At 34.9% G+C, this 25,612-nt stretch overlaps 1 protein-coding gene across 1 annotated transcript in view; it reads right to left on the bottom strand.

Moving 5' to 3' along the window:
- Nucleotides 1–25,612, bottom strand: part of COG5 (component of oligomeric golgi complex 5) — a 338,885-nt gene that overhangs the window by 166,276 nt on the left and 146,997 nt on the right. The window contains exons 8-10 of the mRNA XM_063098584.1: nt 21,509–21,674; nt 11,910–12,022; nt 11,576–11,653 (exon numbers count right to left, since the gene is read on the bottom strand). Coding sequence (XP_062954654.1) covers nt 11,576–11,653; nt 11,910–12,022; nt 21,509–21,674 — 357 coding nt within the window. The remainder of the gene's footprint in view (nt 1–11,575; nt 11,654–11,909; nt 12,023–21,508; nt 21,675–25,612) is intronic.

Here is a 25,612-nt window from a genome sequence, read left to right as displayed (position 1 = left end):
TTGTATTCTGTATTCTTGCAAAAAATTACCCCTTAGCTCTAGTAGCTCTTCTGTAAATCCCATTGAATTTTCTACATGGACAATCATGTCACTTATAAAGATAATTTTACTTCTTTTCCAAAGTGGAAATCTTTTGTCTCTTTTCCTTGCCTATTGCACTAGCTAGAAAAATGCTGAATAGAAGTAGTGCAAAAGAAAGAAATCCTTGTCTTTTCCCCGATTTTAGGGAAGACACATTCAGTTTTCACCATCATGTATGATTTTACCTGTTTTTCATAGATGTCTTCTATCAGGTTGAGAAAGCTTCCCGCTATCCCTAGTTTGCAGCGAGTTTTTATTAGGGATGGATGTTAGATTCTGTCAAATGTTTTTGTGACATGTATTGACATGATTATATAGTTTTTCTTTTATAGTTTCCTGGCTTTTCTTTCCCAATTAGCCTTATGTTAAAACATTATTTGATTCTCCATAATTTTTTATTTCTGTCTTATTTCCCATAACCTAGGTCTTTATGCAGGATTCTAGATACTGTCATAAATTCTGACAGGTCTCTAATTCCCTGTTCAGCTTTATTTAGTCTTCTGTTTAACTTATCTGCTGACTTTATTTCAAATATTTTATTTTTATTTCTAAATATTCTATTTGGTTATTTTTTAGAACCACCTGGTATTTTTTTTTTTTTGCAAGTCTTACTTTTTGTTTAATTCCCCAGTTTATTTTTTTATTGAAAAATAATTGATTATACATATTTGTGGGGTAGAGTGAATATCAATACCCATGTACAATGTGTGATGATCAAATTGGAATGATTAGCATGTTCATCATTACAATATGTAATCATTCCTTGTGTAGATTAACCAATTTTTCACTAGCCCCCTCCCCCCTGGTGATTTTTTAAACATTCACTTGTTCCCCATTTTTCATTCCATTTTTAAAGTATTTCATATACAGATACTTATATTTATCAGATAATTCTAATAACCAAAATCCACAGTGTCCTCAAGAATTTTTTTAGAAGTCTAAAATCTGTTTTTCATTGTTTTCACTTTTCCTGCTGACTCTAGTTTAATGATAGGATTGGTGATTTTTTACTATAAGCTCATATTTGGGTGACCTTAATATACAAACAATTCTGATGGCTGAAACTAGAAATGTTTTCCTCTACAGAGAATCTGCATTTGTTTATTGTGGGAGTGAGATACTGTTACGAACAGAAAATCATGTTAACCACCGTCCTGGGTCTCACTCAGCTTAACACAAGAATCTCAAGTTCATTCTTCCATCCTGCTAGAACCCTGAAGCCTAGAGTGCTGATCTCATCATTGATATAGACATCTGACCTTAGAACAACCCAGTCTTTTACACTCACTTATAGCTTACAACTCGTCACTGCAGTTTCAACAATTTTATCTGTATATGCGTACTTATGTATGTTTGCCCCTCAGAGATTCAGAGATTCGCTTATTTTATGCAAGCCTGACAGTGCATTAATAACTATGTTTTTCTAATTATTTCTAATTTGTACTATAGTGACAGGGCTCTTTGGTCCCCATACTAGTAAAAGTAGAAATCCTCTAACCTTTACAAATAAGAATATTTGCCAATAATATCTGACTTAAAAATATAACTGGCTTATCACTATTCAATTTTTTAATCAAATTGAGATACCACAAATAAATGAGTTGAACATGTTTCTCATAATATCAAAACGATTTCAAATTTAGGAGTCCTAAAATTTTTCTGAGTGAGTCTTTAATGTTATTATCAAACCATTTGATATGTCTATGAGGGCAAAAGAAAACAATCTTTTTCATAGGTAGAATTCTCATTAGTACTATAGCTGCTCAAAATGCTGAACATTTTCCAAATTTAGCTTAATGCATCCTACACACATGATTACAAGATTCTGTTCGATGATAAAAATTGCTGGCTTAGAAAATGAAAGTATCATATCTATACTCCCACACACAGCTAAACTGGCTAAATTCTGCAGATGAGAATCTACAACCTGTTTTCCACTGTGTGAATCCTGAATAATTTGTCAATTTTCTATACTTAGTTTCAAGCAAAGTGTTATATATAGTATTAATGATTATACCGTGATACTAGAACTCAACTGGTTTTAAAAGATATAGAAATTGAACTTCTAATGTGTAATAACCAGCCTAAAACTCTCATTTTAAAATGAAATGATTATACATTCATATAAACTAAAAACATACAACATAGAAAAAGAATATTCAACATTAAAATGTCATAAATAACATTAATTGATAGGTATAAATGTATCTTTTCAAATTATCATATGAACTAAAAATAACAGGCTAATTTTACAAGTAAGCCAGAGCATTTATTAAATTAAGCAGAAGCAGCTGGCCAGTTAGCTCAGTTGGTTAAGATTTGTTATACTTGATATAATTGGTGCAGTTTTATCTTATACTCAAAACATTTATGTCCTCTTTGTACTCATATATTCCTGATGACATGAATGATATCGACTACAAAACCTTTTGAACTAATAAAGCATTACAGAAACTACCATCATGCAGGTTTTCTTTTTCCTCTCGAACATTCCTGAGATTAACTATTTATGCTAATATATATAGTTATCTCTGTCACCTGGAATCAGTTACCTTAGCAAATGACAAGGTAGAGTTGGCAATATCAGGCTGAAAACTTAAAGTTTTAAAGTAAACCCAAATGTTTATTTTTTGCCCAATAAAAGACTATATATAAGTGAATTAATAATTCTCAAGACTTCACAGAACATAACTGAGTAAGGAAAACAATTTTTCACAATTTTTATAGTTAAAAAATTATCACGTTAGATCATACCCACTCTAGTAAAGTGAAACGTACAATACTGACACATTCAGAGTAAATCCTTGGTAATGTCTTATTTAAGGAAGCATGATAAATGATTTCAATTTCTGATACTCTGCATGAATTAATGTACAGGCTATGATAAGCTATTAGAACTGTTAAACAAAACTGACTTTCCACATGGAAGTGTTCTTTTGTATCTAACACTTGGTCAGTTTATGAACCTTAAATAAAATTTTCAATATTAAAGAAAATATTGAAATAATAATTTTGATAGCAAATTATTCAGTCAATCTCTGAATTAAGTCTTTTTTTTTTCACTTTTCCACAAAATATCTCACTGGGTACCGTCCTCATTTGATATTTAAGAAAGATTACACAACCTACCAAGGTTGTACAATCACTGGTGGCAAACCTTAGCTCTGTCAGATACCGAGGCCCAAGTCCTCAATGCTAAAATACACCCCAATAGACAGAACAGGTTCCCCTGTGGCTAAAAAGAGATGCTCTAAAACTACCAAACAGAAGCAAATGTCCACAGCTAAATGAAGAGTTAGACATGTATTCCCTTACTTAACAATACACATATGTTACTGTGATGAGGCTTTTCTTTCCTGTAATTAAGCAAAAACTAGTTTCTGCAAAATAATTTTTAAGGAGCTACAGCTGGAAATTTCCCACCTGACCTTCAACAGCCTACCAGACTCCAGCTGACTGACCTCCTCCCTCATTTTGCAGCTCCACTACAGCTCAAATTAGACAGAGAATCAGCTTCACAAACATTCCTCCCGATAAGCAGCTGCCATCTCCAAATCACCTTCAGTCAGTTCATAGAGACTGCATACAGAGTGTCTTTTATGCCCAAAGCTAATATTTGGCATCAAGAAACAAATTCCACCTCATTTTAATATTAAATCTCCACCCTAAAATGAACATGGAATGTATGTTACATGCATGTTTACCTACTGTGCACGTGCATGACTTCCTTCATAAATATTCACAGAATTCCAAGCCTACTAAATATGTACGTAAACTTGACCTTGTAAGACATAAATACCATTTTCTCCTTCCCTCCTTTGGAGTATGCACTTTCTGATCTCCCTGGAGGCTGTGTTCCCCAATCTACAGATTGTCTTTTCTCTAGAAATAGTTTCTCCTTTTCTTCTTCCATGAATCTCATGATCTTTTGTTAACATAACACTATACTATCCTAACTTTGACACTGCTTGAATAGGTGTTAAGAAAGGGGACCTTTACGTTTTGGCTTTCCAAATGTTATAAGATATATACTCTTATAAAAAATATTTTAGACTATTTCAAGAATCTGGACTGACTGTAACACATAAATATCATTAAATAATGAAGGGGGCAGGACAGTTTATTTTTCCTACAGATAAAGTTTTAGAACCTTAATAAAGATTTTTTCATAAACATAATTTTTTAAAAAAATCTATATGGAAATGCAAATGAGAACAGTGGGATACCACAACACACTTATTAAAATAGCTAAAATCCAAAACACTGAGAATACCAAATGCTGGCAACAATGTGGAACAAGAACTTTCTTTGCTAGTGAGAATGCAAAATGAAACAACTAGTTTCAAAGACAGTTTGGCAGTTTCCTACTAAGCTAAATATAGTCTAACTACACAATCCAGCAAGTACACACTTAGGTATTTATCCAAAAGAGTTGATAACCTGAAAAAGTTGAAAAGAGTTGAAAACTGCACAATAACATTTACAGCAGCTTTATTCATAATTGCCAAAAATTGGAAGCAAACAAGATGTTCTTCAATAGGTGAATGGGTAAATCAACTGATATATACCTCTATACAACAGAATATTGTTCAGCAATAAAAAGAAATGAGCTACCAAACCACAAAAAGACATGACGAGAGAAGTTTAAATACATATTGCTAAGTGAAAGAAGCCAGTCTGAAGAGGCCATATAATGTATGATTCCGATTATATGACATTCTGAAAAAGGAAAAACTACAGAAACAGTAAAAAGATCCAAGATCCGTGGTTGACAGAGGTTGAAGAGGGAAGTTGGAGAGAGATAAACAGAGAGAAAGGGATTTTTAGGGATGTGACACCAGTAAAACTATTCTGTATAATACTCTAATGGTGGATTCATAACATTATATACTTGCATAATGCATTATGCATCTCCTATTGGTGAGGTATATTTGTTAAATCTGATGAGCCAGTACTGATAAATTATTATTAACTGAAGTCCATAGCTTACGTTAGGGTTTGCTCTTAGCCTTAGCACTGTATAGTTCTGTGGGTTCTGCATAATGCATATTATCTACTCTTTATGCTTAATATTTTTATAAACCTAAAGCTGCTCTAAAAATTAACTTAAAAAAACTATAAATATTGAACTACCACAAAAGGAGAATAATTACAAAAGTTTTTTAACAAAGAAAATGCAAAATAGAGATTTTTTTTTTTTTTGGAGGAATCAAACAAGCTGGCAAGAAAAAATCAAATACAAAAATTCCATAACAGTTTATAGTGAATTACAAAAGAATTGGAACCAAATGGTATGAAAGTAAAGAAACCTGGAAAATAGATTCTTAATTTTTCTACTTGATATGAAATTAACAGTATAACTTTGTTTATATTCCATATCATCAACTAAAGTATTATTAATTTAGCTTTCAGTGAATTTCAAGTATAGGCTCTACTTGTAAAAATTTTAAATACATAAATTTAAAAAAATTATTTTAGGTAGATTCCAATGTAAAAAGGATATTTAGTAGTAATAATCTCCCTAGGAAAAAAAGGTATTAATTTCCAAACATATATTGTAGAAAGCATATAGCATAATTCCAACATTGTTTCAATATGAATTAAACTGTTTTATTTCATTTTTAAATATATCACAGGTTTAAAAGGTTAACCTACTAAATTAGAAAGAACTTTTAATACCAAGATATATCCTTCTTACATATACTGAAACTGCAAAAACTAGTAATGTAAGAACATTTTATTTATAACCTTTTCCTTGAAAAGAGATTACGAAAAGACTTAGAGATCTTGGTCCATATATTCCTCTTCAATGACTCAAGATATGTATCATCATTTACTCAAGTTTAAAACTTCCTGAAGAATATAAGAGTCATCATTTAGGGCCCCCAAATCACTCTACAAATCCTGAACTTTTCAAAAAGGTTCTACTGCCATTGATAATCATCTTAACCAGAATAATAATGTTCTTACTTGGTAATTATGTAATTAGCAAAAATATTTGATTACAGCTTTATAATAAAGATATATTTAAAGGAAAAGACTACTCAAAGAAATTGCACTAAATACAGTGAACGTTATGTGCTGTCTTTGCAATATATGACAAATAATTTCCTATGAGTTTTCTTACTTCTCTCCCAAGTACGTAGGGTCAAAAGATATTGATTTGCCACACACAAAAAACCCCTGATCTTTTCTAAATGTAGATGGGCACATTGAATTCCAAGTGGGACTAAACTTTTTTCATAAATACTAAACCAAAGAACAAATATCAACTAAACTGGAAATTTACATTAAAACATATAAAAATGTAAATAGGTATGCCTGTTGTATATGACTATATTCTTAAATAGCTTAAGAACAGTCACTGAAAAAGCAATCTTTACTGGTTTTCTTTTATTTGAATAAATTTTGTAAGCAAATCAAACAGGTGAATAAAATGAAAGCATATAACCCTTATCCCAAAATCCTTTTTAATCAGTCACGATTCACATGCATTTAAAATCTGGCCCACAAAAGTAGCCAGCATTCACTCACTATAATAATTTATTATTGACAAGACTTGATATACGTGTTTTTATGCAGACACACTGCCCAACGTAATAGTTTCACAAACACAAACTTCTTAAATAGCACTATTATTTCTTCATTTTTAATCTTTTCTTTAGACTCTCTTAAATATAATGGTTTCATTATAATTATTCTTGAGTTGTTTGTAGAATATTAATTAAACTGTTAAAAAGGAATAAAAAATGTACAGAGTATTAGACAGTGAAAGCTTGAAATGAGGCCATTGCACATAAAGACTAAATGAATTAATTTATGTGGAAAGATAGCCAAAATCAGAATGAATGAATGAAAACATTGCATGTGCAGTTGTTTGCCCATAAATATGAAGGTCTAATATTAATTATCCCATCCACTAGTAAATGCAAAAAATTGGTAACTATACAAACTGGTAAAAGCATCTTATTGTTTCTTTCACACAGCTGAAAGCCAAGTAGAAAGCAGGGTAAAGTGAGAGATATGTACTAATGTAAGCATATGTGCATTTTAATCCAACCAGTCAGGCTATGTCTTTTGAATGGGAAGTTTAATCCATTCACATTTAGGGTAGTTACTGACAGGTATTGTTTAATTCCGGTCATTTAACTGCTTTTTGTTTAGATGATTTAAATATCTTTTGATCATTACTTTCCCTTTTATTTCTCTTCTTCATTGTTAGTTGGAAATTTAAGGTGGCATGATTTAGCTTCTTTCTCTTTCTTGCTGGCATTTTTGTTTGAACAGTGGGTTTTTGCTCCTTCTTGCATATTTGTGATAGTGGTCATCATTATTCAGATTCCAGATGAAAGACTCCCTTGAGAATTTCTTGCAGAGCTGGTTGTGTGGTGGTGAACTCCCACAACTTTTGTTTGCCTGGGAAGTACACAATTTCTCCCTCATTTCTGAAGGAGAGCCTTGCTGGGTAAAGAATTCTTGGCTGGCAATTTTTTTCTTTTAGAATATATCATTCCACTTTCTTCTGGCATGTAGGTTTTCAGTTGAGAAGTCTGCTGTTAGTCTGATGGAGGCTCCCCTATAGGTGACTTGACACTTTTCTCTTGCTGATTTTAGAATTCTTTGTCTTTGAGCTTTGCAAATTTAACTATAATGTGTCTTGGGGAGGATCTTCTTGGATTGAATTTGACTGGGGACCTTTGAGCTTCCTGGATCTGAAGGTCTGTATCTCTCCCTACATGTCCCTACACCTATTTCCGTGAAAAGGTTTTCAATACCTTTTCATTTCTCCTCTCCTTCTGGAATACCCACAATTTGGATGTTAGAGTGCTTGAGGTTGTCTCCTCTCTCTCTCAGATTTTCCTCGTTATTTTTAATTCTTTTTTCCTTTTTTTTTAATTTTGTCTGTCTGGGTTATTTCAAAAAGACCATCTTTGAGATCTGAAATTCTTTCTTCTGCTTGCTCTACCCTGCTGCTCAAGCTCTCTGTTGTGTTTTTTATTTCACTGAGTGAATCTTTCATTTCTAGGAGTTCTGCTACACTCTTTTTTAAGGTATTACTCTCTTTGTATATTTCCTCCTTCATATTCTGGATTTTTTTCTTGCTTCACTGTGTTCTCTAATTGAGTCTTCTTTTATCTTTTCCAGTTCTCTGAAGATTATTGCTTGGAATTCTTTTTCAGCCATTTCAAGGATTCCCTTTCCATGGAGTCTGAAATTTGAGCATTGCTGTATTCCTTGAGTTGTGTCATATCTCTTGTTTGTTTGTAGTTCTAGTATTTTTTTGTTGACGTTTGGTTATCTGGTAGAGGATTTGCTTCTTCTATTACTCTGAAGTTGACTATGAGGATAAAGATTTCTTCCTCTATTTGCAGGATTATCAGTGACTCTTCTTGTATCAGTGTAGTCGAGTGAACAGTAGGTTACCTGTAGAGTGGCCCTGTCTGCTACTATGGTGGTGAATTGTCTTTGTGTGACAGTAAGTGTGGTAGTGGCTATATTACACCACCTTGAATCCTGTTCCAGAATCTGTGGCCACAGAATGAGCCCCCAGCACTGCACAGGTCTCACTCACCTCAGTGGGACCTGCTGTATTAGCTTCCCTCTGGGTCCAAGGGAGAGGGGCCACTGGCACTGCATGGGTTTGGGCTCACCTCAGCAGGGGCCTGCTGCAGTCACTTCCCTCCAGGTCCAAGGCAGAGGGGCCAGGTGTATGTGCAAAAAAGAATTAACATAGCAGGTCTGAGACAGCTATCATTAGAAAGACCTTCTTGCAAGATTGGTCCTTGGGTGGCAACTGGCAATTTAAATTTTGAGAGGAACCCCAAGATTCTCTGATAACAGTCGCTTGCTGTACCTAAACTGTTTGTACAAACAATGTGATTTATGTTGAACACCTGCTTTGCATCCGGGAGTAGAGAATTTTGGTATGTCACAGGCAATAACTGACCTCCAATAAAAATCCTGGATTCACAGGCTCAAAGCGAGCTTCCCTAGTAGACAATATTTCATGCGTTCTGTCACAACTTGCTGCTGTAGGAATTAAGAGGGTTCTGGGTAACTTCAGTGGGAGAGGACTCTTGGAAGCTTGCATCTGGTTTCCTCTGGACTTTGCCCCATGCACCTTTTCCCTTTGCTGATTTTGCTTCATATCCTTTCACTATAAAACCCTGTAAACTCTCCTTGTAAATCACCAAAGTTGAAGGTGGTCTTGGAGACTCTCAACACAGTATACAAAATATTTTAATTGAGGATTTTTAAAGGACACTATCTGTACCATGATGCTGGAAACACAAATTTGTGTCTTTGGGGCACTAGGCATTAGGATTTAATGATGGACAGAATAATTAATTATTCTATTAATCATTATCAAAACCACATCAAAATGAATGAATAAAATGTAGAATCAGGGATTCTTATACCTGAAAGGAATCCTTATGACCCAGAGGCTAGTAGATTGGTGTATGACAGAAGGGAGGTTTTGGAATATGGAAACAAAAAGAATAAAAAAAAAAAAAAAAAAAAAAAAGACAAATGAATAAAACAAACAAAGAAGCCATGATATGGAATATAATATAGCAATGTGCTTTATGGGAAAAATTAACAACTAAATGGGTCCTACAGCCTTCAGCGAACATATTACAAAGACCACTATTTAAATTTTTATTTACCAAAAATTTTCATCTTATTCTCTAGTGGAACTTAATCATTTATATGAAAGAAAATGGGAAATTAGTATATTTTCAGAAATTAATCTATAAATAGAATTTCTGCTAGCATCTACTCCATAAACAAACATGCTTATATTTCCATTGTAAGGAAAATTTACAGTTGTCGAGAAATATCATTCCCTATTGCCAAATGACATACAGCCACTCAGTAAGGAAGTAACACAAATGATGCTGGTTCATATCTTCCTGCTTTCTGCAAGAAAAATATAAAAATACAGGTTGAGCATCCCTAATCCAAAATTCAAAATCTGAAACTTTTTGTACACCGACACAATGCCACAAGCAGGATATTTTGCACCTCTGGTCCCAAGCATGTCAGATAAGGGATAATCAACCTGTAATACGATGAAGATGATGTTGCAGAAAAAAATGCCTATAGATGATGTGGTGAAAATGTGTGATAAACTCATTGAAGGACTAGTACAGCATGCACTCAGAACAAGAAATCATGTCAGTTTATAAAATCAAAGAGAGAGACTTCTAAGACAAAAACCATTGTTAATGAGGCAGATGACTCTGGAGGAAATATTTTTAAAAAGCTATCCAGCAGAATGCCTCCTCATCCCTAGGGGCCTACTTTCTGGTCCCTTGACTGCTTCTGATGTTTCTTCTAACCTAAAAAAATAAAATACAGTGTCCAGTAACCTCTTAATCAAAACAGTATCATAGGTGACTGAAAGCCTGCTGCTGTTTTTGTTGTTGCTGTTGTTTAACAACAGGGCATACAGGTATTCTGATGATGCCAAAATCGCCTAAAATTAGTTGAAACTAGTTTATTTTCCCTATCTCAAGTTGTTTTATGGGTTGTCTTGCAGGATGTAAGCTAAGCACACACAGAGAGAAGGACCTTGCTCTCCAGATGACCTCATGCACCACAGAAACCCCAAATCTCCCATCTGCAGAACTCAAAAGCCAGAAGTTGAAACACCAGAGCCCTTCTGTAGGTGAGAAGTCCTTCAGCAAGGAAGATCCGGCATCCAGAAGTTTCATCATCAGAGATGGCCTGATTCGGAAATAGCCAATCAACTTACAATCTGTCATATGGCCTGATTCAGAGCTAGTCAATCAGTTTTGCCTCATTATCATACATGGCCTGACTTGGAGCTAGCCAATCCACTTTTGTCCTGTCAGATGGCCTGACTCAAAGCCAGCTAATCAATCTTGCCCAGTACCTCTTAAAACATTCCCAGCCCCTGGATCAGAGAGAAAGATTTGAGAGTGCCTTGCGCCTCCTATCTCCTTGCCAGTCAACCTTGCAAAATAAAGCCTTTTCTCAAAAACCGGTGCCACAGTATTGGCTTCTGTGCATATCAGGCAGTGAGCCCTTGCTCAGTTACAATACTACTGTGTTGCTTACTTACCCTGAAAACATTATTTTTTCCACTATATTAATGGGATGTCATATTTTTTACTGTTAAGTCCTTATGTGTAAATAAATGAAAGAAAATGATTGTGATGCCAAACAATCACAGATTGTCCACATGAGTGGCTGAGACAGTCACATTTCTGCTTTATGATGATTCAGTGTACAAAACTTTTGTTTCATTCACAAAATTATTAAAAATACGATATAAAATTACCTTCAGACTATGTGTATATGGTGTATGAAAACCATAAATGAATTTTGCTTTTAGACTTGCGTCCCATCCCCAAGATATCTGATTGTGTATACACAAATATTCCAAGAAAATACGAAGTCCAAAACACTTCTAGGCCCAAGTATTTCAGATAAGGGATACTCAACCTGTATCTTCATTTAAACATACCTTAACTATTTCTTCAATGAAACAAATGTGAGAAACAGGATCTCTCTTCTTGGCTAATACTTTTTGTAGATGTTGTACCTAAAAAAGGCGGGGGGGGCCGGTAGGAGAGAATGTAAATTACTGGATATTTTTAAATGAAACAAATATAAAGCTCAGGCACTGGAAAAGCAAGGAAAGGGAAACGGCATCACGCTAGAGCCTTTACATACATAATAGCTAATGGAGATATTTTGAAGGCTCAGAGATTTTAAAAGACCTGCACAAGGTCACACAACTTGGAATAACCAGGAGTTAATCCATAATTAATGTTGTTTCCACTCCCTAAAATATTTACCTGTCTACAAACAGCACAAATATGGTCCATAAGTTTCTCCATATTGGTCCAGAGGGAAGCACGAAAAGCTGCAGTATTTCCTGGGGTTGGCATGGTAGATCGTCCAGGACCTCCTGGTTATGAGTGACCAAAAAATAGCAAAAATAAAAATTCCAAAATACAACAAAATTTGTTATTATGAAAAGCAAACAAAAGCTAAAAAATGAGAAATTCCTTCCTCAAGAAATAATTTCTTATGAATGACATAAAAAAGAATCTTTACCATTGTGTTTAAGAAAGAAAGGAAAACAAAACACACACACACACACACACACACACACACACACACACACACACACACACACACACACACACACACACACACACACACACACACACACACACACACACACACACACACACACACACACACACACACACACACACACACACACACACACACACACACACACACACACACACACACACACCCTCACACATCCAGAAAGGATAAAATGAAAATGAATAAAAATGGTTTTCCAAAATGGGGATGAAGGTGGTAGAAAATGGAAGAAGGTGAAAGGTATAGGAATAAAAGTGAGTTTTTGTGACCCATACAAATGTTTTACATTTTCCAAAATATTTTGAATCCACATAAGTGTTTAACATATTCTAAAAATATATTTAAATTTAGAAAAAAACGAAAAAAGCAAACCCTAAGACTGAATACAAACAAATACAGAAACAAATGAAACTAACTGTACATCAAATTGATAACACAACCACATGGGGGGAAAACAATTCCAGTAATTTTTAATCTCAGAACCCTGACTAGTGAGATATACTTTAAGGGCAAAAAGAATTACAAAGAAATATTGAACTAATTTACTATAGATTCGTTGCTGGATGTGGTATTGATGTAGTAATCCTGAAACTAGTTTAGATATATTATAGAATAGAGCAAATTTCTCACTGTAAACAGAATAAGGATACAAATATGTAATGGGGATTAGAGGTATTTCTCAACTCTGTCCACTGAAAGGGCAGAGAGACAGTGACTCTTAAATAGTAATAAGCACACCTAGTATCCAAATATTGATTTCTAAGCACCATTTCCCAATTTAAAAGTTAATGAAACAAGGCTCATTAGAGAAAAGAGTAATTCCATATGTGGAGCAGTGAAAATACAAAGTGCACCTGGCACATACCATGCCAGAGAGCAAAGAAATGTTCAAAAACAAATGGAGAATTCTCAAAACAATACATCAACTTTACTGGACGGGGCTTCCACAAAACAAATTTGGGAATATTTGGCCATCCAAAATAATACTGATGGTAATGGATTATAAAACAATGATTAAAAAGATAATTCATGAGTTCACAGTGAAACTCAAGCATTTTAAAAGGATGAGAATTGCTCTTTACAAGAGTTCCAGTTAAATGCAGAAAGAATGACAGAATCGGGGGGGAAAAATCACCATTTTTCAACTACTGATGTAATAATTAATTAAGGAAAAGATTATCAAGGGATACCAAAACACTAGGTGAAATGTTATGGGGAACGATATACTCACATGGTCTCAAAGTATGCACCACAAATTACTAATTACAAAGAAAAGAGAGTACTTTACAAGGAGCAATCCAGCATATAACACTTCAACAAAGTGATCTCATCTAACATCAGCAACAATGGAACAAACTGACAAAATTTTGTTTCCTAATATGATGTAATGGGAAATATACAACATCACCTTACTACCAGTATGTTTCACCCTGAATCTAATCATGAAGAAACAATCAGATAAGTCCAGACAAATTCAGATTACGGGGTCTCCAAACATGTTAATGCCATAAAAAATAAAAAAGCAGTGAGACTATTTTTGATTAAAGGAGAGTAAAGAGACACGAACAGAAAACCATGGTCCCTAATCAGTTTCAGCAGGGGTAAAACAGCTGGGAAAAACTTTTGGGGAACAACTGAAAAATTCTGAATATGAATTGCATCTTAAATAGTATTAATGTATCAATGTTAAATTTCTTGAGAGTGAGAATGTCTACAGATGTTTTGTACACAAAGCTATTTGTACAGGTCTGAATGTTTCAACATAAAAAAAAATGTATTTAATCACAAATTTAAAAGCATAAATTTCAGTCCAAACTAAGGTTAGAAACCAGGTAGTAGAAGAGCTCACCAGTGGTTAGATGGTCTATGTCCCTACTTTTAAAGAGGACAAATCAAGAAAACCAGACGCACTCTGTTCATGTAAGCTGAAGCATGAAGCACTCTAGTTCTTCAATAATTATAAATTTAGAGAAGAATTAACTTTAACAAATAGATGCTATTATTTTTTTAGTCTGATAATAGGTGGAAAGCAACAAAAGAGAGAAATCTAGAACAAAGATGTTGGCTTTAAAAACATAATTCCTGGGCTAGCCTGTTAGCTCAGTTGGTTAGAGCACGGTGTTATAACACCAAAGTCAAGGGTTTGGATCCCCGTACAGACCAGCCGCCAAAAAAATAATAATAATAATGATAAAAATTCCTGTTTGAAATCTGAATCTAACTTTTTAAATTATTTGCAGTGTTGTGCAAAGACTTAAGGGAAGGCATACAGGGAATATATAACATTGTAACAATCTGCAGTTTTCTCATATGTTATATAAAGAATGAACTTATAACAGTGAGGAAAGGATATGTAGTTCCTTTGAGAAAATTAGAAAATATGAATAAAATTCCTAGAATATGTATGGCTTGGTTTTATTATAAAGAATTATGCAATTCATCAATCCATTATTCTCTTAAAGTAAACACAAGCAGAAATATAAGGTTGTTATTATGTGCTTGTATTACCTTGGAGAAACTGAAGCACAGAGTGATGAGATCACAACCACTGGTTCAACTAGTTCTAGAGGCCAGGTCTTCTTACTTACAGTACATAAAGAGTTTTTATTCTCATAAGCAAAATAAATGTTGTTGAAGATATAAACATGACAGAAATAATCAACTGACTGAAGACAGAACAGCTGTATAAAGGAAGGGGAGGAAGACTAATTAAAACAGAAAAACAGGTGCCATGATCAGTTACCTTTAATAGATCCAAGAAACTAAACAGTGTCATAAACTAAGTTTTATTAAAGTAATAAAAGAAACTAAGAGTTCCTCAAATAAATAATACTTGAGAGTTATTTCCAGTTAATGATAATGGAGTAAAACCATTTCCTATTCTCTTCCCTTGAAAGCCAATGAGAATAAGAACAAACAAAAAAATAGAGAAAATGTCAACTTCAAAGAAACAAGGAATCAGATAAAACCTCAATCTTGAGATTATGAAGCATGCATATAAAATGCTAAGGAAAATAAAAATGAAGAAGGAACTAGTTAGCTGACACCTTAGACCATTAGCAAAAAACAAATAACTGTTCAAATCAATTGTAAGAATTTGGACAAGCTATCCAATGATTCTTTTACTATATCTGAGATCTACAGACATGAATGGGCCAGGGAAGAAGCCAGTATAATGTCCAAAAAAGAAAAGCAGAAGGAGAAACCTACTGAAATGATATTAACATTGAGAGTCCTATTGGGAGTAAAGTGAGATGAATGACGGGAGGAAAAAGCTGAGAATGCTAGATTTTCAAATAGAAATGGCTTAAATAGCTTTACTAGGAGCCACACTAACCTCTTGAACAGTCCAAAATTTGAGGGAAAACACACTTGCAAGGTAAAAGGAAACAACAAATTGGTCAGTGGCTATTACAGACAACAAACCTAAATTAAAGTGTAGACTGCCCCAGGCTTATCCCCACAACCACTCCTACTATTCTTCAACAAATAGTCAGGACTTTTTAAAGATGCATAATAATCAAACAAAGCAACGTGGACAGAAATGGAAACCATCATATTAAGTGAAGTAAGTTGTGACCTGAAAGACAATCTCACTCATATGTGGAATCTAAAAAAAGGAAAAAGAAAAAAAGAAGTGGTTTTTATAGAAGTAGAGAGCAAAATAATGGTTACCAGAGGGTGGGGGGAGGGTAGACTAACGAGACAAAACTATGCTATCTACCCTCAGTGAATCACTGTGCATTATATGCATATTTTCAAACAACACACTGTACTACACAAATCTGTACAAGTATAAAGGCAAACAACACTATCAACTATGCTAGAACTCAGACAACACAGTACCCATGAAACATTTTTGAAAAATCAACTATATTATGAAATCCAAGCAATTGAGGTATGAATATAAAAATGGAGGGGTCATATTAAAAAGACCAGAGATGAGATGCAAATCATTTAAAAAATAAAAGAAAATAAAAAACCACTGATTATTAAAAACTAATATAACAACAAGCAAATGAGTGTAGGAGAGGATGGGAGTTTAAATGTGCCAATTTCCCACCTGTAGTGGCAGACAGACAATAGATTTAGTCTAAAATTTAAATGTAAAGAATGACTTTAATTTCTTAATGTTTTTCATCATCTTTTACTCATTATTTCTAAATTTAGAGGTATCTTTTAAGATCTAATTTCTTGACTTCCGGTCAAGATGGTGGAAAAGACAGTCCCCACTGTCACACTCTCACAAATCAACCAATTTACAACTATAAAAAAGCATCGACAGCCAATCTGGGGCCACTAGAGCTCAGGGGAAGAGAAGAGACCTACCGAGTGCATGAAAGTGGGAGAAGCCATGATGACGGAAAGAAAGAAATACTCTAACCATTTCGAATCCCAGCTGCTTCCAGGCTGGAACTGCTGAGCGCATGGAGCGGGAGCTGGCAAATGCTGCAGCTGGGGCCTTTCAGATGGAGTTGCTTGGAGACAGCAGAGGAGAAGAGGACCTTGGTGGTCCCCAGGCCAGCAAGGCCACTAATAGTATCCCCATGGACCCACACAGGAGTGAGGAGCCACAACAACTTAAAAAAGGAGCCACTCACAGGCTGGTGAGTCATCGCAAGGGACTGGAGCACAGCCCATCCCATGAGAAGTGTTTGGAACATGGGCAGTGGCCGGCGGAAAACTGGGGCACAGCAAAGACAGCTGATCTTGCAACCCAATCAGTGAAGGACCACTAAGAGACTGGTCAGGAATATAGAATTGCAGGAGGTTCAGACTGATGAAAAGACTCAGGCCCAAACCAGAGTTTCTGCACAACCCAGGAGAACCAGATTTCACTAGACTCAGAAGTTCCTATAAAGTCAACCATTAAAACATGAGCTGCACAAAAAGCCTTCCCTAGGAATCAGCAACAAAGCAGCAATTTAGCTTAACCACAGAGCTCAAGTACTGGTCCCCACAGGAAGTTTCCCCATTTTAAGAAGTAAGCAAGGAACAATAAATTATTTCCAGTGCAGAGTTTAAGTGGTGGGAACAGCAAATAATCCAACAAAAACTGGAAGAAAAGCTAAGTACCCACAACCAGAGACAAAGTTTGATATTAACTAGAAAAGGTCTCATTTCACCAAAGAACACCTGTAACATTTAGAAGGACCAGAAGTCCCCTGGGCTACCAAGCCAGAAATGGGGGAGGGCCAGGGACCTCATCCATGTCCCCCGACACCTGCAACCAGTCCCAAGGGTGGGGGCATCAGGCCTCAGCCACACCCCACCCCTGACACACACAACCACTTCAGGGACCACCACCTAGCTGCCACAGGAAATGCCCCAGGCTCTCCCAAGCTGGGGCAGTGGGGGAGCTGAGGGCCTCAGCCATACCCTCTCGACATGCATAACCAGCCCTGCAATGACCACTGAGCCACCAGAGGAAGCGCCCTGCGCTCACCCAAGCTGGGGGGTTGGGGGTCCCAGGCCTCAGCCATGTCCTCCCAACATCTGCACCCAACCCGGCAATGACCAAGCCACCACTGGAAGCCCCCTGGTCTCCCCTGTGGGAATGAGGGGGGTGCCACAGGCCTCAGTCCCGACCTCCTCTTTCCTCCTTCTTCTATCCCATTTCCCTCTCCTTTCCCTTCTCCCCCTCCCTCCCAACTGCTCCGCAACATCATAGAATCTAAAAAAATATATTAATAATAATTTTTAAAAAGATCTAATTTCTTGTGAAGAAGCATTATGTGAAATTCATGAAGCCCCTCACATAAATTTCTAATTATTCTGTTGAACTAAAGTAAAATTTTATTTTAAAAGTATACATCTAAAACAGGCAAGGCTAAACTATAGTGCTTAAACTTTTTCATCCATGTGTGCAAATTTTTAAAAAACACAGGAAACTATTAACATAAACATGAAGATAATGATTACAAATGGCAGGAGGGAGGGGTTATGATTGATGTGGAATACTAAAGGGATTTCTGGGATGGCTGGCAAAGTTGGCCTAAGTGGTGTTCACCTTATATTGATTCATTAAGCTATGTGTTTCACTTATGTTTTCTGTATCTGAGTTTTATAATAAAAAGATTTTTTTAAAAGCATATATCTTAAAATTCTATTTCTGACTATATATGTATTTATCCATTCATCCTTCTACAATACATAATGTATACAGAAATGTATGAACTAATGTTCACCTACCTAGTAACAACAATAGTTTGTGGGTGATGAAATCTAGATATTCCATTTTTCTACTTTTCATCCTCTTTCTTAATTGCTGGACTTCCTTTATATAATATTTCTGCTTTATTTTTAAATATTTCAGGCATACAAAAAAACAAATACAATAACATTACCAATATTGGCCACCAAGTTGAAGAGCTAATGGTATCTTGAATTTGGAGTTTATCATTCCAATGCCTGTATTTATACTTTTATTACATATGTGCATATACAAAACAGTATATAGTCTGTCATGTTCTTAGGCTTTAAATATAGAATCATAATATATATCTTTCTACAATTTACTTTTTCATGTATCATTTTTGAGCATTATCTATATTGATCAATTTATTAATTTAAATACTATGTAGTAAACCACTTACTAAATAAACTATTTTTCCATTAAAGGAAAAGTTTTTACTTTTTCATTGTATAAATAATAGTGCAATAAAAATTCTTATGCATACATGCCAGAGTTTCTCTAGGGTACATTCTTATAAGAGAAATTATAAGATCACAACGTATACACATTATTTAGTTTAGAGATCAAATTGATAAAACTAAGTAGTTGAGCCATTTCATTCTCCTACACTCAGTACACATGAGTTTCTGTTCTTGTCCATCACTTAGTTCTGTCACAGATTTTGCCAATCTGATGATTGAGAAGTATCATCTTGTTTAATTCCTATTTCCCTAACGACTAGTTTATCTTCTAAAAAGGTGAACATCTTTTTACATGTTTTTTGAGTATGTTCTTCTGTGAAGTGCCTATTCATATTCTTTATCCATTTTTTCAGTACAGTCGTTTTATCTTTTTCTCACTGAATTACAGGCTTTTTTTATGTATCCGAAGTAACTTTTTTCTCCTTAAAATCATATCAGGTTACTACAAAAAATAAGTGGAAAAATAGAATCAAAAGATATGAATCTTTCCATGAACTTTTTGAAGTACCTTTGTATTATGTTACATATTTTTAAAACTCTAAAACGATCTTTTGGGGTTTTTATTGTTTGGTTTTTTGGCGGGTTTTTTGGCTGGCTGGTGCAGGGATTCAAATCTATGACCTTGGTGTTTTAAGGCTGCACTCTAACCAACCGAACAAATCGACCAGTCCAGAGTTCATGGAAGGATCTGTATATCTTTTTTTTATTTGGTTTTTTGTTTTGTTGGGGTTTTTTTTTGGTAGCTGGCTGGTACCAGGATCCGAACCCCTGACCTTGGTGTTACAACACAGCGCTCTAACCAACGAAACTTAAACTTATAGAAAATTTGCAGGTATTATAAAAAAACTTTTTTCCCTGAACCATCTGTAAGTTACTGAAGTGATGCTTCATCACCCTTGAATATTTTAATGTGTATTTCCAAGAAACAAGGACATTCTCCTACCTAACCTCAACATAACCAACAAGGTCAGGAAATTAACATTAATACTGCCCATGTAACATTTAAAAAAATTAAAATAATAGTGATTATTCGTTTTTAGAAAATAATAAAGAATTAATGCTTAAGATTTCTACATTAAAACACAGTATCCACTCCTCAACAGATGGTAATAAGGTGGCTTTAAAATTCTATTCTTTCAACAAAAGAGGCATATATGGGAATTGACAGTATGTGATTAATTGCTTTCATTTTTCTCCTATTGACAACACAAGGGGGAATGAGATTAAACTGCTTCTGGAAATTTCAACATTAGATCAAACTTTCTGAGAATAATTGCTGGGAAAAGCTGAGAGTAAAATCTCCTTTGGCAATTTCTTTTCAAAGCTCTCCTTCTGGAATTGTCTTAATACAGACCTATTCAGAGGGTAGGGCTAACCTTTAAAAAATCTCTTTAAGTTGTAAAATTCTCTTAACTCTTTTTATCTAATGCAACTTACTTATGAGTTACATATATTCATATGTTATTTAAGGTCACATATAGCAAATATAAAAATAAAAATAAATGGATACAAATCATTTTTTTAGTATTAGTCATGTAAAAGAACTGTTATTAATTCTATATAGGTTATTTCATTTATTCTTCAGGACCACACTGTGATGATTAGAGTACCTTCAACAGAAAAATGGGAAGAGAAATAGTGGAGACACTAAGTATAGATAACACTTTGGGGAATTTTTCTGTAGACTGAAGAAATAAAATGGGGTAGTAGAATTGAAGAAAGATATAGAGACAAGATAGATTTGATTGTTTTTAAGAAGAAATAGATACAATAGCACAAATGCATGTGATGGGATATAGATGCAAAGAAGGAAAAATTGACAATGTGGGAGAGAGAAGGCATCTGCTGAAGCAATACCTTAGAGTAATAGTATCTAACACAAAAGCAGAGTGTTCGGTCCTTGCTGGGAGAAAGCACAGTTCCTTTACACTAACAGGAGTAAAGAAAGAACATAAGGGGAGAAACAGAGATGGAGTTGCAGTAAGTGAGAGGTGTACATAATTTGTGGTCTTTTCTATTTTCTTCTGTGGAGAAGTGTGTTATATATGTGAATGTCATCATCAGGTACGTCCTGGCAGGAAAAGGGCTGTAGACTGCTAAGGTAGGATTACTCTTAACCAACTTGAATCTACCTTCCTTTAGACTTTGCTATAGTTGCAATATTCCCAAAGGTTTTTATCACTTTCTATATCTACAGTTAGCCGTTTTGCTCCTGAGTACTAAAATTACCATAAGAAAAAGTCCAGAAAGATAAAGTGGAGATGGCATTTCTTAAAAAATATTTTCTATCTCAATAAGTAGTACATGTGAGGATAAAATTTTAGTTAAAAAAATATATTCCTTTTTTTTTTTTTTTTGCATCTGTTTCCTTTCAACTAAATGGTGCCACAGTTTATAGATCTTTATCCAGAAGTTCTGAATATACCAATTGGCCAGTTCAAACTCACTGATTAGACAAAAATGTTATAAATAAATTCTGAAACATAATTTCTTCTCTCATTTTCTATCTACTAAAACATGAGTCATTAGATTGCTTTGAAACATGAGTGTTTCACATACTATTCAAAGAACTTCTTGGTTATAAATAAATAAAGAAGCTAAATATAAACCACATCCATACCTCTCACAGCTGACTGGGAAGGCTGACTCAAAACTTTGATGTCTAATGCATTGTTGATATTTTCTTCTAAAGTAGTGCAATATCCATCCACGACACTGGTAATGGTATCCTTCAAAGTTCCAAGATTATAGAAAACTTGAAGAGCTGTTCCGACTTGAGTTGGATTCTTAAAGGTGGGGTGAGGTGGGGTGGAAACAGATATAAATTGGCAAAACAAACAAAACCAATATTAATCTACAACTTTTACTGGTACTGGAACAGTTACTACCATATTTTTAAATTATCAAAGACAAGAACAAAGACAATTTGGTTTTTTTTTTGTTCGCTTGTTTGTTTTTTTAAAAAAGATGACCAGTAAGGGGATCTCAACCCTCGTCTTGGTGTTGTCAGCACCACGCTCAGCCAGTGAGCCAACCGGCCATCCCTATATAGGATCCAAACCCGTGGCCTTGGTGTTATTAGCACCGCACTCTCCCGAGTGAGCCATGGGCCAGCCCAAAACAAAGACAATTTGGAACAAATATTATTTTTAGTCATTATGTTTTTCATAAAAGACAAAGTAAAATACTATATGTATTATTTTCCTCCCTTTCCCTTTTTCTCCTCTTTAAAGGATATATCAAGTGTAGAAGTCTGTTGTATAATATTAGTGCTTATTTAAAATTTACTACCAATCCCTATAAGTGGAGCCATCCTGGAACTAACAACAATCCTACATTTGCTCAGAGAATAAATAAATGAACACTGCAGAGTTGACTGAGGGCTGAGCTATGCAACTGCTACTTACTATTCATTATATTTCATCCATTCATTCATTCTAACTACAAATATTTATACATTGCCCACTGTGTATTTGTCATAGTTCTGGGTGCTGGTAATACAGTAGTGAAACAAAACCAATTAAGTCCCTGCCCTCGTGGAGCTTATATGAGGGATCTTCAAAAGGTTTGTGGAAAGATTCATATTAACTGTTAATTCTATTTTTCCATGAACTTTTTGAAGTACACTTATAGTACTGAGAAATGTACAAAACATAAATAAAACAGAGTATCAGGTAGTGATAATTGCTATAAAAAACTGAAAGAGCAAAGAAGAATAGAGAATGATTGGGATTATTATTACAGAGAATGCATCTCCAACGTAATATTTCAACAGAGACCTGAATATACTGAAGGAGGGAGTCTAAGAAGGAAATGGGGAAATACAGATTTGGGCAGCAAAATGTGCTGAGATAGAAATGTGCTTGGTGTGCTAGAGAAGCAGCAAGAGGGCCATGACGGTGGCTGGAGAGAGTGATGCAGAGAGAGGTAGGAGATGAGTAGTAGGCACACTATCAATGAGTAAGATGAGTCCAAAGTGATATGAATACAAGTAGGTTGTTGAATTTGTGACTAAATAAATGACTAAATTTTCAAGCTAGAAGCTAGCAAACCAACATATATTTCCAGGCCCAAATAGTTGAAATTCCTCTTTCCTTTATGATTCAGCATCTGTTATTAGATATATATGGTTAAAAAGTTAAATTTAATTAACTTATTTTCTAGACTAAGTTTATAAATAAGAGAAAAGGTTACTTCTGAAATCTATGGGTTTTATCTAAAAATAATAGTGAGGACACAGTGAGAAGATGGCTATCTACAAACCAGGAAAAAGGCCCTCATCAGAAACTGCACCCTGCCAGACTTTGATCTTGGACTTTCCAACCTCCAGAACAATGAGAAAATAAACGTCTATTGTTTAACCCACTCAGTTTGTGGTATTTTGTTATTGCAGCCAAAGCTGACTAATACAAATGTTCACATACTTATTAAATGGATTAAATTTTAGAGGGTATAGTGAGGTGAACAGTGTACCCCCAAAATTCATGACCAATCAAAACATCAGAATGTGACCTCATTTGGAGACAGCATCTTTGCAAATGTAATCAGTTTAGATGAGATCATACTGGATTATGGAGGGCCCTAAAGGCAGATGCCCTTATAAAAGAAGAACATACACAGAGACACACATAGTAAAAAAGGACATGTGACAACAGAGGCAGAGACTGAAAGGGCACAATTACACTCCGAGGAACACCAAAGATTGATGGGAGCCACCAGAAGCTAGGAAGAGGCAAGGAAGGATTCTTTCTTAGAGCCTTCGGGCGGGGGGGGGGGGGGGGGGGCACATGTCCCTGCCGAGACTTTGATTTGACTTCTTGCCTCCAAGAAGAGAATACAAGAGAACACATTTCTGTTGTTTTAAGCCACACAGTTTGTGGTGATATTTTTTTTTGGGGGGGGGGGGGGATGCCTGCCAGTATGGGGATCAAAAGTTTATGGTAATTTTAATGTCAGCCCTAATAGACCAATACACAAGGTAAGGACAACAGAAAAAAGGACATATGCTTGCAACCCAAGTGTCCATTGATGGATGAATAAACAAAATGTAGTTTTTATATTCAATGGAATATTATTCAGCCTTAAAAAAAACGGAAATTCTGGCACATGGTAAAAGCTTGAGGACATTGTGCCAAGTGAAATAACTCACTCACAAAAAGACAAATACTGTATGATTCCGCTTATATGAAATATCTAGAATAGTCAGATTCAGAGAGACAGAAAGTAGAATGGAAGTTGCCAGGGGCTAGAGAAATGGGATAACAGGGAGTTGTTTATTGGGAATAGAGCTCCCAACACCAGTGCACAAAAGTTCTAATTTCTCCACATCCTTGACAATAATTTTTTTTGTTGTTGTTGTTGATAGTGGCCATTCAAATGGGTGGAGGTGATATCTCACTGTGATTTTGATTTGCATTTCCTGATGATTAGTAATGTTGACCATCTTTTCACATGCTTATTGGCCTTTTTTGTTCTGTGGCTGGCCCCTGCAGGGATCCAAACCATTGACCTTGGTGTTATCAACAGCACGCTCTAACCAACTGAGCAAACCAGCCAGCCCCATTTGTACATCTTTGCAGAAAAGTCTGTTCAAGTACTTTGCCCATTTTTTAAAATCAGGTTGTTTGTTTTTCTATTGTTGAGTTGCAGGAGTTCTTTATGTATTGTGGATATTAACCCCTTATCAGATATGTGATTTGCAAATATTTTCTCTTGTTCTATAGCTTGCCTTTTTATCCTATTGATTGCTTCTTTTGATGTGCAGTAGTTTACAATTTTGATATAGTCCCATTTGTCTATTTTTGTTTAGTTGTCTGTGCTTTTGGTGTCATATCCAAGAAATCACTGCCAAATCCAATCTCATGAAGCTCTTCCCTCATGCTTTCTTCTAGGACTTTTATAGTTTCAGGTCTTACATTTAGGTCTTTAATCTATTTTGGGTTTTAAATGCAAGGTAAGGGTCCAACTTCACTCTTCCGTATGTATAAGAAGACTGCATCTTTGTTTTTGAAATCTGCATTTTTAAAACAAGCATCCCAAGTGGTTTATACGCACCAAAGCTTAAGAACTACTACTTACATCATCCCTGAAAAGCCAAATCAATAAACCCAATCTTCCTCAGCAATGCCACTTTGGACACTTACCTCCATGGCTTTAGACCTGGCTTTCTAAAGCCAAGTGTTTCTTGCACAGAATACAAAAGTATATGACCTTATTTACAGTCTTAAAAATAATAGGTTCTCTGGTGCAATCATCTAGTAAGCCCCTATTATGAACCAGACACTATTTTAGGTGCTTTACATACATGATGCCTAATCTTCCCCAACAAAATTTTCAAGGTAGTTGTTATTATTTCCTAGTTAAAGATAGGGAAAATGAGGCATAGGGAGGTTAAGAGATAGTCCAAAGAAACAAAGAATACATGGGACTGCAGGGATTCAGGTATATTTAATTTTAAAGTTGATGCTTTTTCCAAATAAACATTGATATTGATTAAGGAAAAGACTTTGATCAGTAAAATAAAGTTAAAAAGAGAATGACCATTGAATAATATCTTTTTATTTTGCTAAATAAGGATACTTTTTAAGAAAACCTCACTATCTACTATCATTAATTCATAAAAGAAAGGATATTTAAATAACAAAAAAAAATTAGAGGAAAATCTTCAGAATCAAAGACATTCTTTAAATGGCATGAATATTGCTTTATGAAAAAATCACTACTT

Source organism: Cynocephalus volans, chromosome 6 (assembly GCF_027409185.1).
Source record: "Cynocephalus volans isolate mCynVol1 chromosome 6, mCynVol1.pri, whole genome shotgun sequence".
In the NCBI taxonomy this organism is placed as follows: Eukaryota; Metazoa; Chordata; class Mammalia; order Dermoptera; family Cynocephalidae; genus Cynocephalus; species Cynocephalus volans.
Note: the sequence above shows the minus strand (reverse complement) of the source record. Positions and strands in the feature narration are given on the sequence as shown.